Source organism: Phasianus colchicus, chromosome Z (assembly GCF_987193195.1).
Source record: "Phasianus colchicus chromosome Z, bPhaCol1.hap1.1, whole genome shotgun sequence".
Lineage (NCBI taxonomy): Eukaryota > Metazoa > Chordata > Aves > Galliformes > Phasianidae > Phasianus > Phasianus colchicus.
The window spans coordinates 23,766,400-23,785,534 of record NC_143476.1 but is presented as its reverse complement, the minus strand read 5'-3'; the positions used below and the strand labels follow the sequence as shown (position 1 = coordinate 23,785,534).

The 19,135-nt window shown below is 46.3% G+C and overlaps 2 protein-coding genes across 2 annotated transcripts; both read left to right on the top strand.

Annotated features, from left to right (window-relative positions):
• Positions 1–192: 192 nt before the first annotated feature.
• Positions 193–4,614, top strand: LOC149912743 (uncharacterized). Its single transcript, XM_090130856.1, has 2 exons — positions 193–277; positions 2,869–4,614. The coding sequence occupies exon 2, from the start codon at positions 3,227–3,229 to the stop codon at positions 4,577–4,579; it is 1,353 nt and encodes a 450-aa protein (XP_089986982.1). The 5' UTR covers positions 193–277; positions 2,869–3,226; the 3' UTR covers positions 4,580–4,614.
• Positions 4,615–5,274: 660 nt separating this feature from the next.
• Positions 5,275–17,698, top strand: CHRNB3 (cholinergic receptor nicotinic beta 3 subunit). The gene is made up of 6 exons (XM_031609372.2): positions 5,275–7,372; positions 9,365–9,516; positions 10,253–10,297; positions 13,648–13,757; positions 13,954–14,836; positions 16,161–17,698. The coding sequence occupies exons 1-6, from the start codon at positions 7,324–7,326 to the stop codon at positions 16,293–16,295; spliced, it is 1,374 nt and encodes a 457-aa protein (XP_031465232.2). The 5' UTR covers positions 5,275–7,323; the 3' UTR covers positions 16,296–17,698.
• The last annotated feature ends 1,437 nt before the right edge of the window (positions 17,699–19,135 follow it).

Here is a 19,135-nt window from a genome sequence, read left to right as displayed (position 1 = left end):
GAATATCCCATGGGTCTGGGATTTTTTGTATGTGTCACATTGGAAACCCCTTTGTGGTTCTTCCCATCAGTGTCATTGGACATCCCACCATGGCTTTTCTCATCAGCCCATGTCGAAGTGGGAGTACCAGGCAGCATCGCTGTCTGAAAAAGGCACAGCCACATCATTCCCTGCTATTAAGCTCTGAAGCCAGCTGTGACACAATGAGTGTTTGCTCATGATCTCACAAGGGGATCGGTTCTACCATGGTGTGAGGACCTGCTGCAGAGAGATCGAGGTAAGGTAACAGCCCCTACAGCGCTAAGGACTGTTTACCTCTTTCTGGCAGCATTTGCAGCCAAGTGGTCAACCTCACTGCCCACAGTGGAATTGAAATCTGAAGTGCTCCTGTGGAGAGCTCCTGCAGTCTGTGTTTCTGTGCTGATGGTGGCCTCAGTCAGGCGTGCCACACTGACAGTTAGCATAAGGAGTTGCCCCAGCGAGGACCAGCGTGGGTGATAAGTGCTGTCAGACAGTGCTGATAGCAGCTTGGTTTGTTTACTTAGGGCTGAGGTAGTGAAAAGGCATTCTGGGGCCCTGGCAGAGCTTAGCATGGTGGCATTTGTTCCGCAGACCCTCCAAGGAGCCATGCAAACTGTAGGCTGGCACTTGTCACGCCAGCCAGGACCTGTCCCCTGCCTGGTGCCCTTCCCTCAAAAGCTGGCCCTGTTCCTAGCACGGCCGTCCCAGCAGCGTGTGGAGCACTTGGCGTGGCCCAGCAGCGGCCTCCTCCCACGAGAGCACACAGGCCTGTGCCCTGTGCCTGTGGTTGCTCCCTACAGCTTTTGTTGTGCTGGGCAGAGCCAGGCATTAGATATCATATCGTTAATGAGGTTAACTCCCCTGGATAGTCACAGACACGCTGGTAAGGCTGCTCTGGGAAACAACTCTTGTTTTTAAGTACTTTAAAAGCAACTCTTTGTAGTAAGGTGCAGCTGTAGTCATTTGGTGCTCATATTCACCTTTTTTTGGCTAAATATAGCAGAATGTTAGCATACTTCCAGGCTAATCATATTGCTAATCATTTTGCTCAGAACAGCTGCTGTAGACACAGGCTACCAACGCATTGCTTGTCCACTTATTTCTTCCATACTCAATACTATCGGACACCTCTTATGAAAATCAAAGGCAATTGAAAAAATAAATCACTGAAAATCTGTCCTGTGCTACTTGGGACTTTAACTGGGTTTTGCTTTTATGTACTCATGAACACAGCTGGGAAATACTTTAATGTATTGAACAAACACCTTGCAGTAGTCTAGGCTGAATGTTGTGAGCATAGTCCCTTTTGAACAGGGAGTTTCTGTGATAAGTTATTAGAGATAGAAAATTCTGGATGTTATTGCGAATGAAAAATTGGTTCTGGATCTGCATTTATCCTTCTAAGTTGGGAACCTGATAATGAATCAGCTAAAATGGAATCTCAAACAGATGCTCTTAACGATAGCTCTGCATATCCTATCCCTTTGTTTCCTACCTGTGAACATTTCCGTTTAATCTTAAGGGGTCCCTGGGTGGAATGCACCTTATTCTTTATAAATTTGACATTAACCCAAATCATACTGACTCATCAGGGCAAGCAAGAATGTTCCCATATCAACTCAAACCATGAGATAGGCTTCAGAATAGCAATGGGCTGAACTGATCTCTGCTGTGAAATGAAAGAAGCGAGTTAGGAGAAGGTATTAAATAAAGAAACACTCACAAATTCCTGCCACACAGTTTCCCGTGGAGAAGCTGGATTTATGGTCCTGGCAAAGGTATAACACTGTAACAGAAATGAAGCCTGGTCAATTTATTTGATGCTATCAGAGAAGGTTCTGCATTTTAACCAGGAATGATTCAAAGAAAAATGCATGCACTTCATAGGAGCTAGCCCCTTCCAACAGAGTGTCCTGATTCTTATGCGGAAATTCCCACTTTTCAAAATTCTTGACTGTAAACGAGTAGAACTTCAGCATGAAGGAGAATTTTGTTGTGCCACATTCTGCAAAAGATGACTCTAGGCTATTATCAGCCCAGGGCCCAGAACTCCATCTTACTAATCAAGAACAGCGAGCATCAGATATCATGAAGAAGATGACTTCAAACACCAGGCAACTCTTGCTCAGAAGACAACTAAATAGCCTGGATCCTGGCCTGAAGTTTCTTGTCATTTCTAGTGGCTCCCAGCTTAAGTGGACCTGGCCACTGGTTACTGTTTGGAATCTGAGTGTTTCTAGGTGTGGCAGGCTTCTTTTCCCTTTCAGCACTTTAGAAGCAGGTATATTCTCATTCACTGGTCACCTAGAAAGCCAGGCATGTAAAATTTCAGAAATACAGTGCCCAGGTAAGGTGATTGTACTGTATTCACAGGGCGTGCTGATGATAAGTGGTTGGCATGGAAAGCTTCTGCAGAGCTCTCAACATGAAGGGAAATGGTCAGAATAATCTGAATCAACTAGAGAGCCAACACCTTTGCATTCAAGCAGGGATTCAACACTTGCTTGTTCTTTGTATTTATTTCTCTTGTCCTTTCCACTCTGTTTCTGAAAGATAAAGGTGAAGGCACAGGTACCTGTCCTGCTGCTCTGTGATATACAAAATTCAGCCCCTGAGTTTTGTGAGGCTGAATGTGGCTGAGACTTCAGGTGCTGCTGCTGCTTAGTCTTTGAAAATAGTAGCTTTAGAAAAATGAAAATGTTTTATTGAAGCTCTGGATGGTAGAACAAATCACAGTGTACAAAAACTTAAGACTGAAGGCTTGTGTTCACGAACCACAATCTGATTAAGCTATTGTGTGCTTGCAGACTTCAGTACAGAATATTCAACTTTTTGTTTTCTTCACAGAAACATAAGTCCTGATACACATGCTGAAAATACACATGATGGGAAATTTGTAGACTATGAAAATAATATAGTCCAAGAAGCCAGTAAGAGGCATGCAGCAGGAGAGGAAAATGTGCAACAATTACATTTGTTTTTATTGAAAGATCAGGAAAACAAAAAGCCACAAGCTCCAACACAACATCCAGTAACAAAATAAAGCAAGAGACAAAAGAACACAAGCCTCCAAGAATTTATAGCAAACATTGCAGCTTCATCTTTTAGACAGCTGGAGAATTACTGTCTGACTTCATTGAGAAACATTTCTAAAGCTAAGAAGGAATCTCCTTGTGAATCACCTGTGCAGATCTACAAAGCAGGCATGTCTCTTAACTCTGGAGATCATCATGAACAAATACCCTCAACCACAGGCAGGTACAGAGCTATTGGACCAATCCATATTCATCTCCACCAGGGCTTTCTACCTTCTGGTGAAGCACTTGGTTTCGTTTTGCTGTCTTCAAGGGAACCTCCCAGTCTGCTGCATCAGATACAGCAAAGAAAAGCACAGCAACAGCTCCAAAATCGAGTTCAATCAGCTACCATCATTCAGGCAGCATGGAGAGGCTACCAAGTTCGAAGGGAGCTGGATGACATGAACAAAGCCTCTGCCAAGATTCAGGCAGCATGGAGAGGCTACCAAGTTCGAAGGGAGCTGGATGAAATAAGCAAAGCCTCTGTCAAGATTCAGGCAGCATGGAGAGGCTACCAAGTTCGAAGGGAGCTGGATGAAATGAACAAAGCTGCTGTCAAGATTCAGGCAGCTTATCGAAGCCATAGGACGCGGCAGCTGTTGCCCCTAGGGTTTTACAATTGCTTAAGAGATAAAAAGTTTGCCCTGGATGGAAAGAAGAAAGAAGAACAGGGAACTGTGTCAGTGCTTGGAATGCCTGGCACCCTGGAGTGCAACATGTGGTGTGAGAAAATCTCCCATATTCCAGCTGCTACCATCAAAATTGAGAGTCCAGCAGGTTGTTGCAGGGACAGACACAGTCCGAGCTCTGATGTTATTCCTGGGGCAGCTGTGCACAGTCTAGAGGTTTATCTCACACCCATCAAAGCTGTGAACCATGAAGACAATTTATTTGCCTTTGAGATTCTCCCAGCTGTGACATCTGAACAGCAACTCCAGAATGCTGCAGACAAAATTCAGGCTGCAGGGAAAGAGCACCAAAGCACAGAAGAGCTCGATAAAATGGAAAGACCAGCTGAGAAAAAATCAGAGCAGAACCTGGTCCTAGCTTACAGTTGTCAACTCAAACAAAACTTTTGTGAAAATTTTCAAATTTCAGACACTTGCAGTATCACCGGAGTGCTGAAATGGACTTCGAAGCCCAAAGACAAGGTGCCATACCCCAAACAAAGCCTCACTGCACAGTTAGAAATGAAAAAGAGGAAAAAAGCATCTGATGCTAAGAGTGAAGCCCCATCCATCAGGAAGGTTGAAGTGCACACAGTGGTGAGAAACCTGCCAGCATCCCAGCGGTGCCCCATCTCCCTCCATGTGTCCAGTCCCAATGGAACTGTGGAGTGCTCTCAGAGGGAAATGGCTATGAGGCAGCTGCGTGGGCTGTATGCTGTCAGAGGACTCAGGGGCTCTCAACCTGCTTACATCTCCATCTGCATCAGCGTGGTGGAAGTGGGAAGGGAGGCAGGTGCGAGTGCAGCGTGGTAGGAAAGCACCAAGAAGATCTAGCACTGAAATATCTCTTTTCATCCTGTGCTCGCAAAGCCTGGCCACGGCTGAAGCTCCAATCCTGGTGCAGCTCTGGCAGCACCCACTCCGGGCTGCCATCAGCTCTTCACACAGGCCTCCTGCTGCTGCCTGCTGTGGTCACATCTCTCAAGACAAGCTTCAATTGCTGTCACAAGCCAGTCCAAGCAGAAGCGCAAGATTCGTGCATGCTTTCAGAGCTCGTTACTTAGCCTGGGGCACCCTTATGCAACGCCGCAGCTACAAGCCCATCGCGCTAGGAGTCAGCTTTCAAGCCACCGCACTGCTCTCTCGCAGCAGGCCCAATAAACGCCGTGCAGCAGCCGTGCCCGCGTGCTGCGCTGCCGCGTCCCGCCTGGGAGCGGAGCTGGAGCGGCGCGGAACGGAGGGAGCAAAGTGCGGAGCGGGCGGGGAGAGGGGCCGGAGGGGAAGAGTCGCGTCCTGGGGCGGGGGGAGGAAGCGGTGCAAACGGCTGTCGTGTTGGGACGCTGCGGGAAAGGGTAGCGATGCTGGGCTGCGTGCCAGGCAGTGCGGACATCTGCGTTGCTCTGCCGCCCGCTGTCGGCTCCCGCTTCGCGGTGTTGGGGTCTTCAGTCGTACCCAGTGTTAGGGTCAGGGTCCCGGACACCTGTGGGAGAGTAAAGGTGAACCGTTGAGAAGGTTCAAGTTTCACCCCGATGCTTAAGGAATTTCATCATCTCAGGGATGGAGCATTCACACATTCCTTCCCTTCCACAAAGTGTTGGAGAGGACAGCTGGATAAAAGCTTGTAAGCAGGAGGCACCATCACCAAGCAAACACGAGAAAATGCAGCAGATTATTTCCCAGTGCCCGCCTCTGGTTGTCAGACAACTTTGGCAGCCAGAGATCAGACAGGAGAGAGATCAGAGATCAGACTGTCTCTTGCTCAACCCAGTCAGTGGGTGGAGGCAATGGTAAAGCAAACACACGGTTTTTCCCTCCAACAGCCTTCATGTAGTGTCTAAAAAGCCAGATGGTAGGTTATCCGCATTACCTCCAAGCAGTGGGCTTCTTGGGCTGCATCTCTCCATCCTGCAGTACAGCAGAGTCTAACAGAGAAGTGCCATATGCAGTCTCATCCTGTGACTAAGGTCAGCCCTGCAAGGTGAACATGGCAGGTCCACTGCACTAATAGAGGGCCTGCAGATTTCCTTTGTGTGGTTTGAAGATAGAAAAGCAAACCCACCAATTTACTGTAGGATCTGCCCAGGAGCAACAGATAAGGGAAGCCCACGGCAGCAGGAATCAGGAGGTAAGACACAAAAATAAAGTTTCTGGTATCATAGAATCCTGGAATACTAGAATGGCTTGGGTTGGAAGGGACCTCAAAGCCCACCCAGCCTCAACCTCATACCATGGGCAGGGCGGCCACCTACCAACTGAGACTGCCCAGGGCCTCATCCAGCCTGGCCCTGAATACCTCCAGGGGTAGGGCATCCACAATTTCTCTGGGCAGCCCATTCCATAGCAGCAACATGATTTTGAACTATGTTGACACAGCTTCTTTTTCACCAGAGGAAGCTGAATAACATGGTGAGGTTACAATGCCAGTTATCAGTCCTCTATACGGGCCCCAGATGAGGCAAATATGAATTAAACACAGACTGAGACAGCACCAAAATCTGTACCTTGCTAGAACAGCACACTTTCCATACAAAAGGCAGCAAAGCAAGGAAACTCCTCTTGGTTATGAATGTGCATTAGAGCATGAGGACAATCTCTAAGGATATGCAAATAGGAACCTTTTTGTTTGTGGAGAGCATATAGGAAAGCTGTGCCAGCACAGAGATAGAAAGCATCCATTGGAGCAGAAAGTGTTTTAGGTCTGGATGCAAACTGAAGTAATTTTGCACTGCTCTCCCTTGAACTCAAAAATTTCCTGGGGAAAAAAACAAAAAGGCAGGCAGAGATGTTGAAATGAGTAGGAATGCAGGAGATGAATCCAGAGATTTACGGCATGCTCTAAAGGAAGCTCAGCTCAGGGCATTGCTGCTGTTGCCACACATGGGGCCAGCAGCAGTGTGCACCCACAGTTGTGCTGGCCAGTGCTCCTTGTGAGCACTTTTGTGCTGCTCTATGTGTGTGTGTGATGAGTCAGAAATGGCCTGTCTTACCACCTATAATGTTTTGTCCCATCCCCCCCTTTTTTTTTCTTTCAAAATAGCCATTATACTATGAAAAATGAATAAACTAAGTTAGCTCTCAAGGGAGGCCACCTGATTTGTCAGACCTACAGATACAGCTGGAACAAACAATCTGTCAGGCATTTGGTGTGTTTTGGGGGCTGATTTGCAGCCTGGTTTGGTTCTGGTTTTGTTGTTTTTTTCCCAACAGTAATTGGCAGTATCACAAAATGCATTTCTCCCCCTTAAACACTTTGCCTCACATTGAATCCCAGACAGCGGTGGCTGTGCCACCCGAATTCCACCCCAAGCACATCAGCCAGAGCTTAGGACCCAGAGCCCTGCTTTAGGCTTACGGGATGTGACAGCTGATGGAAAATCAATGAAGTGTGCTTTACGGAGCGTCATAATGATGCAAGATGAGGCTCAAAAGGTGCCTGCTTGCCTTTCAGGCTCATCTGTCTGCCTTAGGTTTTAACCAGATTGTTTTAGCCCCCTACTAGGATGAGATCAATTTGCCTATGAAAAGAAAGGACTATATTTAAAGGAAAAGCTACAGCCATGCCCATGCTGTTTCTGATGCTCTGTGCGCTGTGTTGGAGCCATTCAGGTAAGAGCAATTTCTGCTTCTTCCAAACCGAGCTACAGATGTTCCAGATTTTTTTCTGACATAGAGTTAGCTGCTCTTTGCTGGGATGAGGCAGATACAGCTTCTTCTGGTCCTCATCTAGCATTGCCAAACCAGCAAGGCAGCGCTGTATCAGCTGCTGACTTTGCATTGCAACCTCAGTGGCAATAGAGCTTTAAGATTTACGGTGCATGAGGGGGGTCACAGTTTGGAGTTAAGCAAAGAACCAAGGCTTTGCTCTCACTGCTGTTGCGGACAGACCTCCATCATAGGGAGCACAGTGAGATGCCTCAGATGAGCTGATGAGGTGCCCTGCCAGCCTTTTGCAGGGGGTGCATGTTTGTGTGGCTGAGCCCCTGATCAGCCCTCCCAGTTCCTGACGAGCTGCCACCAGCACGAACTGCAGCAAGGCAGGGAGCTTCTGGCGTAGGGGGAGAAGCATGGGGGCAAATGGTTCTCAGTTACTCGTCTTTGTGACAACCTAATACGGAGCTCCAGAAGTTTTGCCTTCTCTCTATTCTGTGTGATAAACTCAGGAAATCTAGCCTACTGCCCATGTCTCAGTTTTTCCAAAGGCAGCATTGCTTTGTTCAATGTTTTCTCTGAAGCTTTATCTAACTTAATCATCACAGGTGATCAAAAGAGCTCCTAGGCTATTTTCCCCCAGGTACATTTTCCTTCTCATTAAAAACTTGTACTTTTAAACTGTCCCCCTGCATGTACTGAGCCTTACAAGAGCTCCAGTCTTGTTCTTTCTGCTCTTCTCCACAACACCACCCAGGAGCGTTTACCTCTAGCTATCACTCCAGTGGGGATGCTGGTCTTGATGCTGCAGGGCTGCCCCTCCTCAGCTGCTTGGAAGGGGCTGAACCCACTGTACTCTTGGCTGGCAAAGGGGGTAGACTCCCTGTGCACAGTGGGGCTGGCAAGGCATGTGTGGTGGAAGTGAGGCGGCAGCAGGGCAGAACTGCGGCTGGCAGTGTAGCTGTCCTGGCACAAAGATGCAGTACCAGATCCTTTTTCCCCTCTGGGGACTCTGAAGCAAGGTGACATGTGCTCACCTTTTGGTACAGCATGCATGCCAAGGAAGAGGCAGAGTGTCAGTGGGACTGGCATTGAGGAGAGGTGTGAGGTATCAGTTCTGAGCTGCCCTCCCCTTCTATGGTACAGGGCAGTGCTAGGGGAGTCCCAGGCCTTGCAGGTGCAAACCCAGCACTGAATGCATTGCCCAGTTCCTCCTGCTGCCAGCTGAGCACCTTTCAGTTTTTTCTCCCCTGGTGCTGTAGCCTTTCCTCTCCCTGTCAGGGAGAAATCCTTAATTATTATTATTTTTTTTTTCTCCCTGTAATTTGCACCTATCTTTTTGCTAAACTCAGGAAAAGGGTTCACTTCCAAGAGCTGTGTAGGGGTTACTCTCATCTGGTTTACAGGCCCTGCAGCAAGAAAATCATGCAATCCATATCCATATGCTTGGGTGGGAAGTTTCTATTCCAAAAAGGTCATATAAACAGAATCACAGCATGAGTAGGATTGGCAGGGACCTCTGGGTCCATCTGGCCCAACTCTGATTCAGCAGGAATGTGCATAGCAGGTGCCCAGGCACATATCCAGACAAGTTTTGGAGTTCTCTAAGGAGACTCCATCACCTCTGTGAACAGCCTGTGGCAGTCCATCACCTGCATAGCACAGCAGGATCATGCTGTGTTCATGTTTGTCCCCATTGCTTTATGTCCTGTCACTGGCACCACTGAAAAGAGCCTGGCTCCAGAAGAAGAGCAAGTGAAAATCCATGGACCTGAAATGTCCGCAGTTTATTGCTGCTCTTTCTATCTATCAGTCAGGAATAGCCCCACAGCAACAACCATCTCTCCACAGTATCCCACAAGTATCTGGAGAACCTGGGGTGTCATTAGCCAGGATGATCTCCTTGGGCTGTGCCATCCCATACCTCCTGCATGCCCTTCTCTCTTCCAGATGTGGCTGCCCTTGGTTCAGTTGTGGAGAATGAGGACGCGCTCCTGAGACACTTATTTCAAGGCTATCAGAAATGGGTCCGCCCTGTGGAAAATTCCAACGACACCATCAAAGTCCTCTTTGGGTTAAAGATATCACAGCTTGTAGATGTGGTAAGCGCTGTGTCAGGCTCAATAAAGCATTGCTTCTCCTATGGAGACCCCTATGCCTTGCTGTGATGTTAGTTGTGCTGCTGGCCTTGGCCTCCTGACACAACATCCACTGGTCAAGCAACAAAGCACCACCTGGTGTAGTTCCAGGGTGGGACCTCCAGCTGCCCTAGGGCTCCTTCGTCTCCCAATAAACCTGAAGGCCCCCTCTTGTCTGCAGCTCCTGTCATTAAAGCCTTGTCACATCAGAGGCTGTCCCTGGGCCTGCATTTGCAAGATAGCAGGGTACAGGGCTGGGTATTGCTTGCTCCAGGCAAGGTCTATCCAGGCCAAAACCAGCAAGTGACTCAGCCACACAGCGGGGGCCTGGGGTGAACCAGACAACTTACGCATGAGCTCACCATCCCTTTCCCCTCCATCCGTGCAGTGCATGGTGGGGTTTGCACAGGGTGGGAGGGCCAGAGGGTGCCGGATGGCAGCAGTGCTCCTGTTGCTGCGTAAGACAAGTTCTCCTTTTGTGCTTTCTTTATAAGCTTTGTCTTCTCCCTGCCCAGACTCAAGTCAGGTTGGGCAGCATGGGGATGTGAGCCGCCCCGCTTTCTGTCCTCGACCTGTTACCTCCTTGTGCCTCAGCACCTGACCCCATGGGCGCTAAGATGGGTCTTGCTGGATTGTATGTAGGGGTTGTTTCCTCTGGCTGTCCTGGTATTGCAGGCCTCTCTACCTTGTGTTGCCCTAGGATGAGAAGAACCAGCTGATGACGACCAACGTGTGGCTGAAGCAGGTAAATCAGATGGCCTCAGACCTTCCCATCCACTGCAACGCTGCTGAGTACCTTGCATGAGGGGCCGCTGCAGCCTGCCACTCTGTCCATCACCATCTATGACAAACTCAGTGCCACATAGCCCCGCCTGAAGCTCTCCTCTCCCTTCAGCCAGTGCCTGAAGGGGAGTAGAGGCAGACAGTGAGCTTTCAGGATGCAAGGTAGCCTCTTTCTGGACTGCATCCCAGCTATGAGCCCAAGCCAGCTGTATTCTGGGGAAGCAACATCTCCTGGAACCGTGACAGTTGTTCTGGGATGCTGCCTGTGTGCTGAGGGACTATCCTATCTCAGACTTAGAGGTCATCTGAGCACTGTGTCCCTTGCCCAAGCTAAGACAGTTTTCTTCTTCAACACAAGTAAAGAGAAAAAAAGGGTCAGCATGTTAAACCCCTCAAATTAAAATCTGTTGGATTCCTGCAAATTAGTCATAACTCTCTATCCTGCTTCTGGAAGTAATTTACACAAGAGAAGGAAAAGTGCAAGCTGAACTGTTAGATCTCCTTCATTCCTGAAGAACACTGTATTTGGTTTAGATTACATTGCATCAGTTTATTGACCTTGTGACAATTATTTTAAGTCTCTCAGCCATGTGAGCATCTATAGATGTGTCAGATGATCTTAGGGAGAGAACACAAAACCCAAGGCTGGCACAGAATGATGCTGTAAGGAGTAGTTCCCAGGTTTCTGGGCTGGTGGAGGAGAAGTGCAGCTCAGTTTGTGTCCTTAGTTTGATGTCTGCAGCCCTGCAGTGATTGAGCTCTGGGATGGTGTGGCATCCTGGATGCTGTATGGGTACTATGCAGTAAGATGGCCTCTCCCTTGGCTGTTTCCTCTATCCAGGACAAAAAGACTCCAGTGCCCTGGGATAGCCTTCATCCCTCTGCTGTGTGACATCTCCATAGATGTATTAATGCATTTGGGGCAGATCTGGTCAGACATTCGCATGGGGCACCTTTTTGTTCACAACACTGACCTGATTTGGAGCCTGTGTCACCATTCATGCTGTAGGAAATCAGTTCTGCTGAAGGTTCCTCTGAGCATGTTGCAGGGCTAGAGCAATGTCACCATCTTCTCAGGTATGAGGAGGAGAAGAAAGAAACCATTTTTAAAGCATGGATAAAAGAAAGACTTAACCAGGAAGTTGCACTGTAGACATGCCATTCCTCTGCAGGTGTTTGGAAACCGAGCTCAGATTTTAGCCAGGGCAGCTCCCTAGGATAACTGAACACTGAGGTGTTCTCACAGATTTCTGAGCTGTTCTTCCTAGCATTCCTTCTGAGCATTCTAAGGACCTTCAGATAGGCTGTCAAGGACCTAATGAAGTGCAAAGCAAAAAATAAGTAAGACATGGTCATTGGTTTTCACATATGCTGATATCCCCAGAATTATGGCACTAAATACCCATGGTCTGGCCCTGGTGTTCCATTCTAGGAGTCACACATTCCCATAGACTTAGTGTGAGCTGGTTTCACATGCAATTCAATACTTAGAATACTGTTAGAAATTGCAAGAACAACAGCTGAGAAAAGATGCCTAAAACTAAGCAGCATTAAAATATCTTTTTCTTTCGGTTAAAGAAAAATGAAGAATATCAAAACCCTTCCAAAGACTCAGAGCTCCTTACTCTGCAGGAGCTGGGGAGATCAGGGAAGGCTGATAGTCATCTTGAGTGTGTGAGGTGAAGGGGGAGTCTGAGATATCATTCCTATGCATGAACTTGGCTTTTCTTATATGAGCAAAGTCAGATCAAAGGATTTTCTTCTTTTATTTTTCTTTCTTTTTCCTCTCAAATCCAAGTTCTAAAGATGCTGGGAACTGACAGTGGGCTTCCTAGCAAATGTGGAAGGTGCAAAGGAGTTTCAGTAGTTGCTGAGATTTATCTGTTGTTGGGCAAGTTGTAGAATTAATTGCTAAGCCTGGACCCAATGTTTCTTGACTTGGCTTCACTGGCTTAACAACCTGAGCCCAGAGGCAGGAGTTTGGCAGAGCTGGTGGAATGGGAGAATAGTGGGGAATCTGGAAAGGCAAGATGCGGAGAAGAAAAGGCCCTTTGCATCTGCTGCTACAGTTCAAGTCAGCATAGCCCATGGGGAGATTCCCATTTTAAACTGTTCATCTTCAAATTCTTCTGCTCTAGTAAGGAGACACACAACTATTTGCCTTGCAGACATGAAAGAGCACTTTAGCTTGGAGAGAAATCAATGCAGGGCATGGGGGAGGGAGGACTGCTGCAGGTAGACAGAAACCCAGGCCTTCTGCCAGGCTTTAAAGAGCTCTACCAACCTTGCACCCATGCATGAACTTGGGCCCTATTGCTCCTTTGATCCTGGAGGAGGAAGGCACTCTCATCTCACCTGGGTCTCTGCTGAGGCTCTGGGTTGCTGTAAAGGTCTGAAATAACAAGTGGGTATGGTTGTGAAAGGCAGGTGGAACTGAAGCAGTAGGAGCAGGCTATATGACAGAAGAAGAAGCAAAGAAAATTGCTTCTAGGTTTGTCCTTAGCTTACAAAGGAAATTGATCTAAGAAAGCTGATCCCTGAGGAGTTCCTAGTGTCGGAGATTAATGGAAAGTGCTTCATTATTTTCTTCATGATATTAGCCACAATCTGTAGATCCTGTTTCCACTTGCTGCCATTCTTGTGAGCAGCTAAAAAACCATATCATGAAAGAGAACAGAGAGATGCTTTTTCACTGCGCCTCAATTTCTGGGTTGTTGGTGCCACTTTGCTAGGCTCTCTCCAGGTAGCAAATGTTCAATGTGATGAAAATGGCCAGGACTTTTCTTGCTTTTTGCATTTTTTTAAACGTAAAAATAAAATTGTAACCAAATTCTTTGCAACATGATCATATTAATTTTCCTGTAATAGCATGCTGATCTTTCTCATGAAACAACAGGGACAGTGTAATTAAGCATGTAGAGATAGCTGTTTCAATGTAGACACTTCTATAAAAGATCTTACGCACTGACATTATTACCATTACTGAATTATAAAGTAGCTCAAGTCATCTTTGTCTCCCATCCAGTACTGTGAAATATCTATAGGAAAACAGACAGTACTCTCCACTAGTGCCTGCTTTGAGGCTGCCTGGATAGGCCTTTTTATGAGGCTCACCTCTGGCTGAAGGGGCAGTGCTTGTGGGGATTAATGTCTCCCAGCCATGCCTGCATGACATCCTTCCTGCAGCTGCTTCATCATATGTCAAGATCTGACCTCAGTGCTGTACAATACAGAACCACAAGGCAGACGGTGGGGGAAGGAATGAGGCTGCTGGGAGCTGAGCAGGCAGAGGACTCTGTTGACTCTTTGCAGGAATGGATGGACCACAAGCTCTCCTGGAATCCAGAGGAATATGGTGGGATCACCGCTATCCGTGTCCCTTCTGAGTCCCTGTGGCTTCCTGACATTGTTCTGTTTGAAAAGTGAGTAGCATGTTTCTTACTACAGGCTTAGGCTGTAGCATGGATGAGACACGCCAGCTATCAGAGAGCTTGAGTACACTCTTAGAAAGCTGCTTATGTAGGCAGTGTGAATGTTTGCTTTCCTTGCATGGGGCTGTGATGGGGTACCTCTGGGGCACTCTGATCTTGGTACTGTTTCTTTCTGTCTGACGCACAGTGCTGATGGACGTTTTGAAGGGTCCCTGATGACCAAAGCCATAGTGAAATACAATGGAGTGGTGACCTGGACGCCACCAGCCAGCTACAAGAGCTCCTGCACGATGGATGTAACCTTCTTCCCCTTCGACAGGCAGAACTGCTCCATGAAATTTGGATCATGGACATATGATGGCAGTATGGTGGACTTGATTCTAGTGGATGAAAATGTAGACAGGAAAGACTTCTTTGATAATGGGGAGTGGGAGATCTTAAATGCCAAAGGTATGAAAGGCAACAGGAAGGATGGGCTGTACTCTTACCCATTTGTCACTTACTTCTTTGTGCTGAGACGCCTTCCACTGTTCTACACTCTTTTCTTAATAATTCCCTGTCTAGGATTGTCTTTTCTAACTGTCCTGGTGTTTTACCTGCCCTCAGATGAAGGAGAAAAGCTCTCATTGTCCACTTCAGTTCTAGTCTCCCTCACTGTTTTCCTTTTAGTGATTGAGGAAATAATCCCTTCTTCTTCCAAAGTAATCCCTCTGATTGGTGAGTATTTACTGTTCATCATGATTTTTGTGACCCTCTCTATCATTGTGACTGTCTTTGTTATCAACGTCCACCACCGCTCCTCAGCAACCTACCATCCTATGGCTCCCTGGGTTAAAAGACTCTTCCTTCAGAAGCTGCCTCGGCTGCTCTGCATGAAGGGACATGTAGACCGTTATTCCTTCTCAGACACTGAGGAAAAGGAAACCACCTTGAAATCAAAACTCCCAGGAAAGCAGAAACACAAGCAAGCAAAAGATGGAGAGAAGATCGTGATTGTCTTTTTGGAAAAGGCAGCTGATTCCATTCGGTACATTTCCAGGCATGTTAAAAAGGAGCACTTCATCAGGCAGGTAGGTGAAGGGAGGGCAAAGAGACATCACAGTCTCCTAGACAGCAGCAACTTCCAAGTTTTTCCTTTTCTGCATACTCTTCTGACTGCTTCTTCCTCTTGCATTCCTCTTGCGCATGTTCTGGGAGCTTTCCCTGCTGGGTGTGGGAAAGTATGTGACTTCAAGAACAGTGTTGTGTTATGGGACTCTCTGCTCTTCCCATATGGAGGGGGCCATGGCTGGTTGTCCTGGAGAAATTTCTGTCTTGGGAGTATTTGAATAATCTGGTCTTGGTTAAGATGGGGACAGAAGCAAATCTAGAAAACCTGAGTTGCCACATGCTCTGAAAGTGTGTCTTTCACAACTGTTCTAGGCAAGTTTTATGGCAATTACTAGGACTCAGTCTTGGCCTCCCAGCTATTCCATGTAGTGTAGGTGCCCTGTTTTGAGCTGAGGCCTTTGTGGCTTGCACTAACAGAAGTTCATTTCGGACAGTCTTCTCTTCCATCTTTCTCCGCCCAGCAATTCACCTGGCTATTAACATTGCAAATTTTAGAAGTTAATTAAGTAATGTGTCCATAAACAGTGCACCTGACATAAAGGTAGGATAGCCAAGCAAGGTAACCAGCAGCGTATGGAAAGAGAAGAAGTTTTCTTAGCACGCTCCTAGCAAAGGCCAGGGCTTTGTTTCAATTTTATTGATGATGTCACAGTGTGACGAACAGTAAACCAAATGTGCAGTATGTGAGCATGTACTGTCCGTGACTGAAGTCTTCTCTTTGAGGCTTGAGTTACTAAAAAAAAATAAAAGTTCCCTGAATCTGCTTTATAAACAGTGCTTCCATTTATTCAGGGTTGTGCCAGTACACACAGTGCAGAGCCTCCCTCCTAAATGCATGCAGCATGAGCCAGCAGAGCACTTAAGCAAACACAAGCTTGTGGGACCACTTGTACTGCAAGTAACATCTGCGTCAGAGTGCTTTGCTAGAGCCAGCTCCTAGTCCTCCAAGGGAAATGCAGTTATGTTAAAAGAAACCTAAATCATTACAAAGACATCCTCAGGCTTCAGCCTGTAAGTTTTTACCTATGCACTTAGCTAAAAGCTTTTGCACAGCCTGAAAGAAGTCTGATTATCACGTGCTTATACCATGAAAATGCTCTGGTGTTTTGAGAAACTGGCAGGTGTGGCTCCTGAAAAGCTGACCCATGTTGGTTTCAGTCTATGACACGCTGCAATCTTCTGATTTTTAAAAGCAGATTTTTTGGAGTTGAAATATATTTAGTAATACCAACAATGTACTGGCCTCCTTGCTGTTTCTATTTGCTTTTCCTCTCTCCTTCCCAGGTTGTCCAAGACTGGAAATTTGTAGCTCAAGTCCTGGATCGGATCTTCCTGTGGTTATTCCTGGTGGTGTCTGTGATGGGTTCAGTTCTCATCTTCACCCCTGCGTTACAGATGTGGCTGAATAGCACTTTGTAGAAAATGCTCCCGCAGTAACATACAGCAAGCCCTGTGACATGGGATGGTGGTGCCTTTGAGACTGGTTTCTGTTCTTCAGGATGGGAAGCAGTGCAAGAGCAAGAGAAGGTGATGTTAGCAGCAGGCATTGGTTACTGCTTCCTTCATGTGGCTCTGACTGTTACAGCCTTGGTGGAGACTGGAGAAGGGCTCGGTGGAAAACTGAATCCAAAAGTGAATTGGGGATGCATAAATCAGTTATAAGTATTTTACTAGTAGTTTGGTTATAATGCAGCATGAGCCAGGATTATTAGTTATACTTGGGGATAGTAGTTCTGGCACAACCATTATGTTTTACGAGCAGATGTGTCAGTTAAAATACTACTTAATAAATGAAATTAGAGTGTAGTAGCAACATAGTGCTCATTTCTCAGTGCACAGTAGCAAGTCAGTATTCAGTTTAACTACATTACCAAGTAAAAACCATGAAGTCCTTATAGATAGCTTTCTACATGTGTCAGAACTGGCAATTATATAGCATGTGCATTAGAAAAAAAGTGTGAACAACTTTTAGATGGGATACCCAAAACCTCTACTCTGTGGCCTTCCTTCAGGACCAGCTCAAACATGGCAGAACTTAGAGCTCTGCCCACCCACTACCATCCTCTACAGCATGCACATTTTGTCTCTCCTGTTGGCCATCAGGAAGTTGCATTATTATAATTCCATATAATATTCATTTTTGCCTCACATTGTGAAAGATAATTAAAGGCTGAACAAGTGAGGGTTTTTCCCTTGCTCCTCCACATTTGGAAACTATGATTCCCACACCTACATGTTCACAGGACTGGAAGATCACCTGGAGTACATCCGCTGAAGGAACACAACCATGCTGCTCCAAGAGGCAACAAAAATCTTCCTAAGTAATTCAGTTGGAGGAGATACAAGATCACCTGTAGCAAATGAAACTTGTCACTGGTGCAGAAGTGTTTTTCTCTTGAGAGCTGTGGGTGTGTTGGCTGCCAGAAGGGTACATCTTTGGTGTTGGCTTGTCCATGTTTCTCAGTAAATTCAGAATTTCATTGCTTTGGTGCATTTAAATGGAATCCTTCTGCATTATTAGAACAGAAAATGCACAGGTGAGGGTCTCTCTACATTCCCTGGGACAAAGCGCTGCCATCACTACATCCTTTTGAAAACTTCTCTCAGAAGTTGCAGGCATTTTTGAGGCTAACAAGTGGTTGGAGATTCAATTTTTGACAATATAAATGTAAATCTAGTTGCTAAAGCTTTAACTAACCTTGAAACTTTCTCTCTAAGGATGGAGGTCAGAAGGTGTTTAAAATACCCAAAGGTATTGTTGTGGGTGTATGACATGTGCACACCAGACCTCTGTGAGTTCAGGTCATCCCATCTTGTTTTGTCACTGAAGTTCACTTGGGTAAACATAATCAATAAAATTGTGTTTAGTAAATGATTCTCAGAAGTGAGAATGCTCTTATATTGGTCTGAAGGTGTTCTTAACTTTTTGCTTTGCCAGTTCAGTTTCTAGCCCACTTAAAAAAAAAAAAAATACTGGTTTCAAATCTATTCAAATACATAATTTTGCTTGTTTTTGGAAAGTACTCATAACTTTTTACCTGTGTGCATGAGTTTGAGGAAGCAGCTTTCAGAGTTGGCTATTATATTGCAGGATAACAGGACAGATCCATTTAGTTTAGCATACTCAGACAGATGTCTCAGCATAGACACTGGTATATAGATCTCACACATTAACCTGCTCTTCTTTCCATGCATTGTTCAAATCATTTTGTTACCTTGTCCAGTACAGTGAAATATCCATAAGAAAACCTATTTCCAGCAGTCAAAGACTCTTGAAATCAAACAGTGATGGATTTCCCAATGACTGTTAGTGCCAAGGGGCTGCCTATTAGAAATGGTGGATGACAGAATTCTCTTCTGTGTGAGTGCTTCAGGTGCTCAGCTGGCAGATGATCCTGTCCTCACCTTGCTTCAATTTAGTTTCCAACCTGCAGGCAGCAGACCTCTTTGTATTATGTGACCATATGAGACTTCAAGCTCCTTTTTCCTGTAATGTTCGGGAGGGCTCAGGTGCATCTACTGCGAGAAGTGTGAGTGCTGCACAATCCTCTTGGCTTTTGACCTCTGGTGCTCCCAGCACAGCCCCCAGAACTGCTACATTTTTAGTCTCTTTGCCTCTTATTCATGCTGACTGTTCCTGAGCTTCCCTGAATCTTATTCCCTCAGGCCCAGAGATGCATTCAGCACATCTCACTAAAAAACACAATGTGAAAGGACATCTGTGCAGCACTCCTCCCGCTGGGTTCCTTCCTTCTGCTCCATGTGCCTGTGGATGATGACCTTTCAAATTTAAAATCTTAAAAGAAAACCCAGCCTTCTGCCTTCTCTCCTCAAAGTGTGACATCTTGATACCTGACTCTGGTTTGCCAGGACCTGGTGCTGCATGGCAGGACCATGTGTATCTTCCATCCACCAGGAGACAAACACGCTGAACTCTTCTGGGCCTTTTAGTGAGGGAGAGGTGGAAGGATGGTCTCCCTTGGGAAGAGAATGCGATGAGCTGGCTGAGCTATCTAATTGCTTCTGGAAACAGTATTTTTAAAATAAATTCACAGATGTGAACACTCTCAGGGAAAGAAAGTTGATCACCACTGGTGGTATGCTTACTGGTGGAATATATTTAATCAGCCCTGCAGCTCACCTTCAGCCATTCTATTATTTTCACTGTCTGTATGGCCACAGGTTCAACAGCAAATGCTGGAAATCAGATGCCTTTCCTGTCAAAACAAAACATTCAGGCACAGAATGCAGCTTTCCTC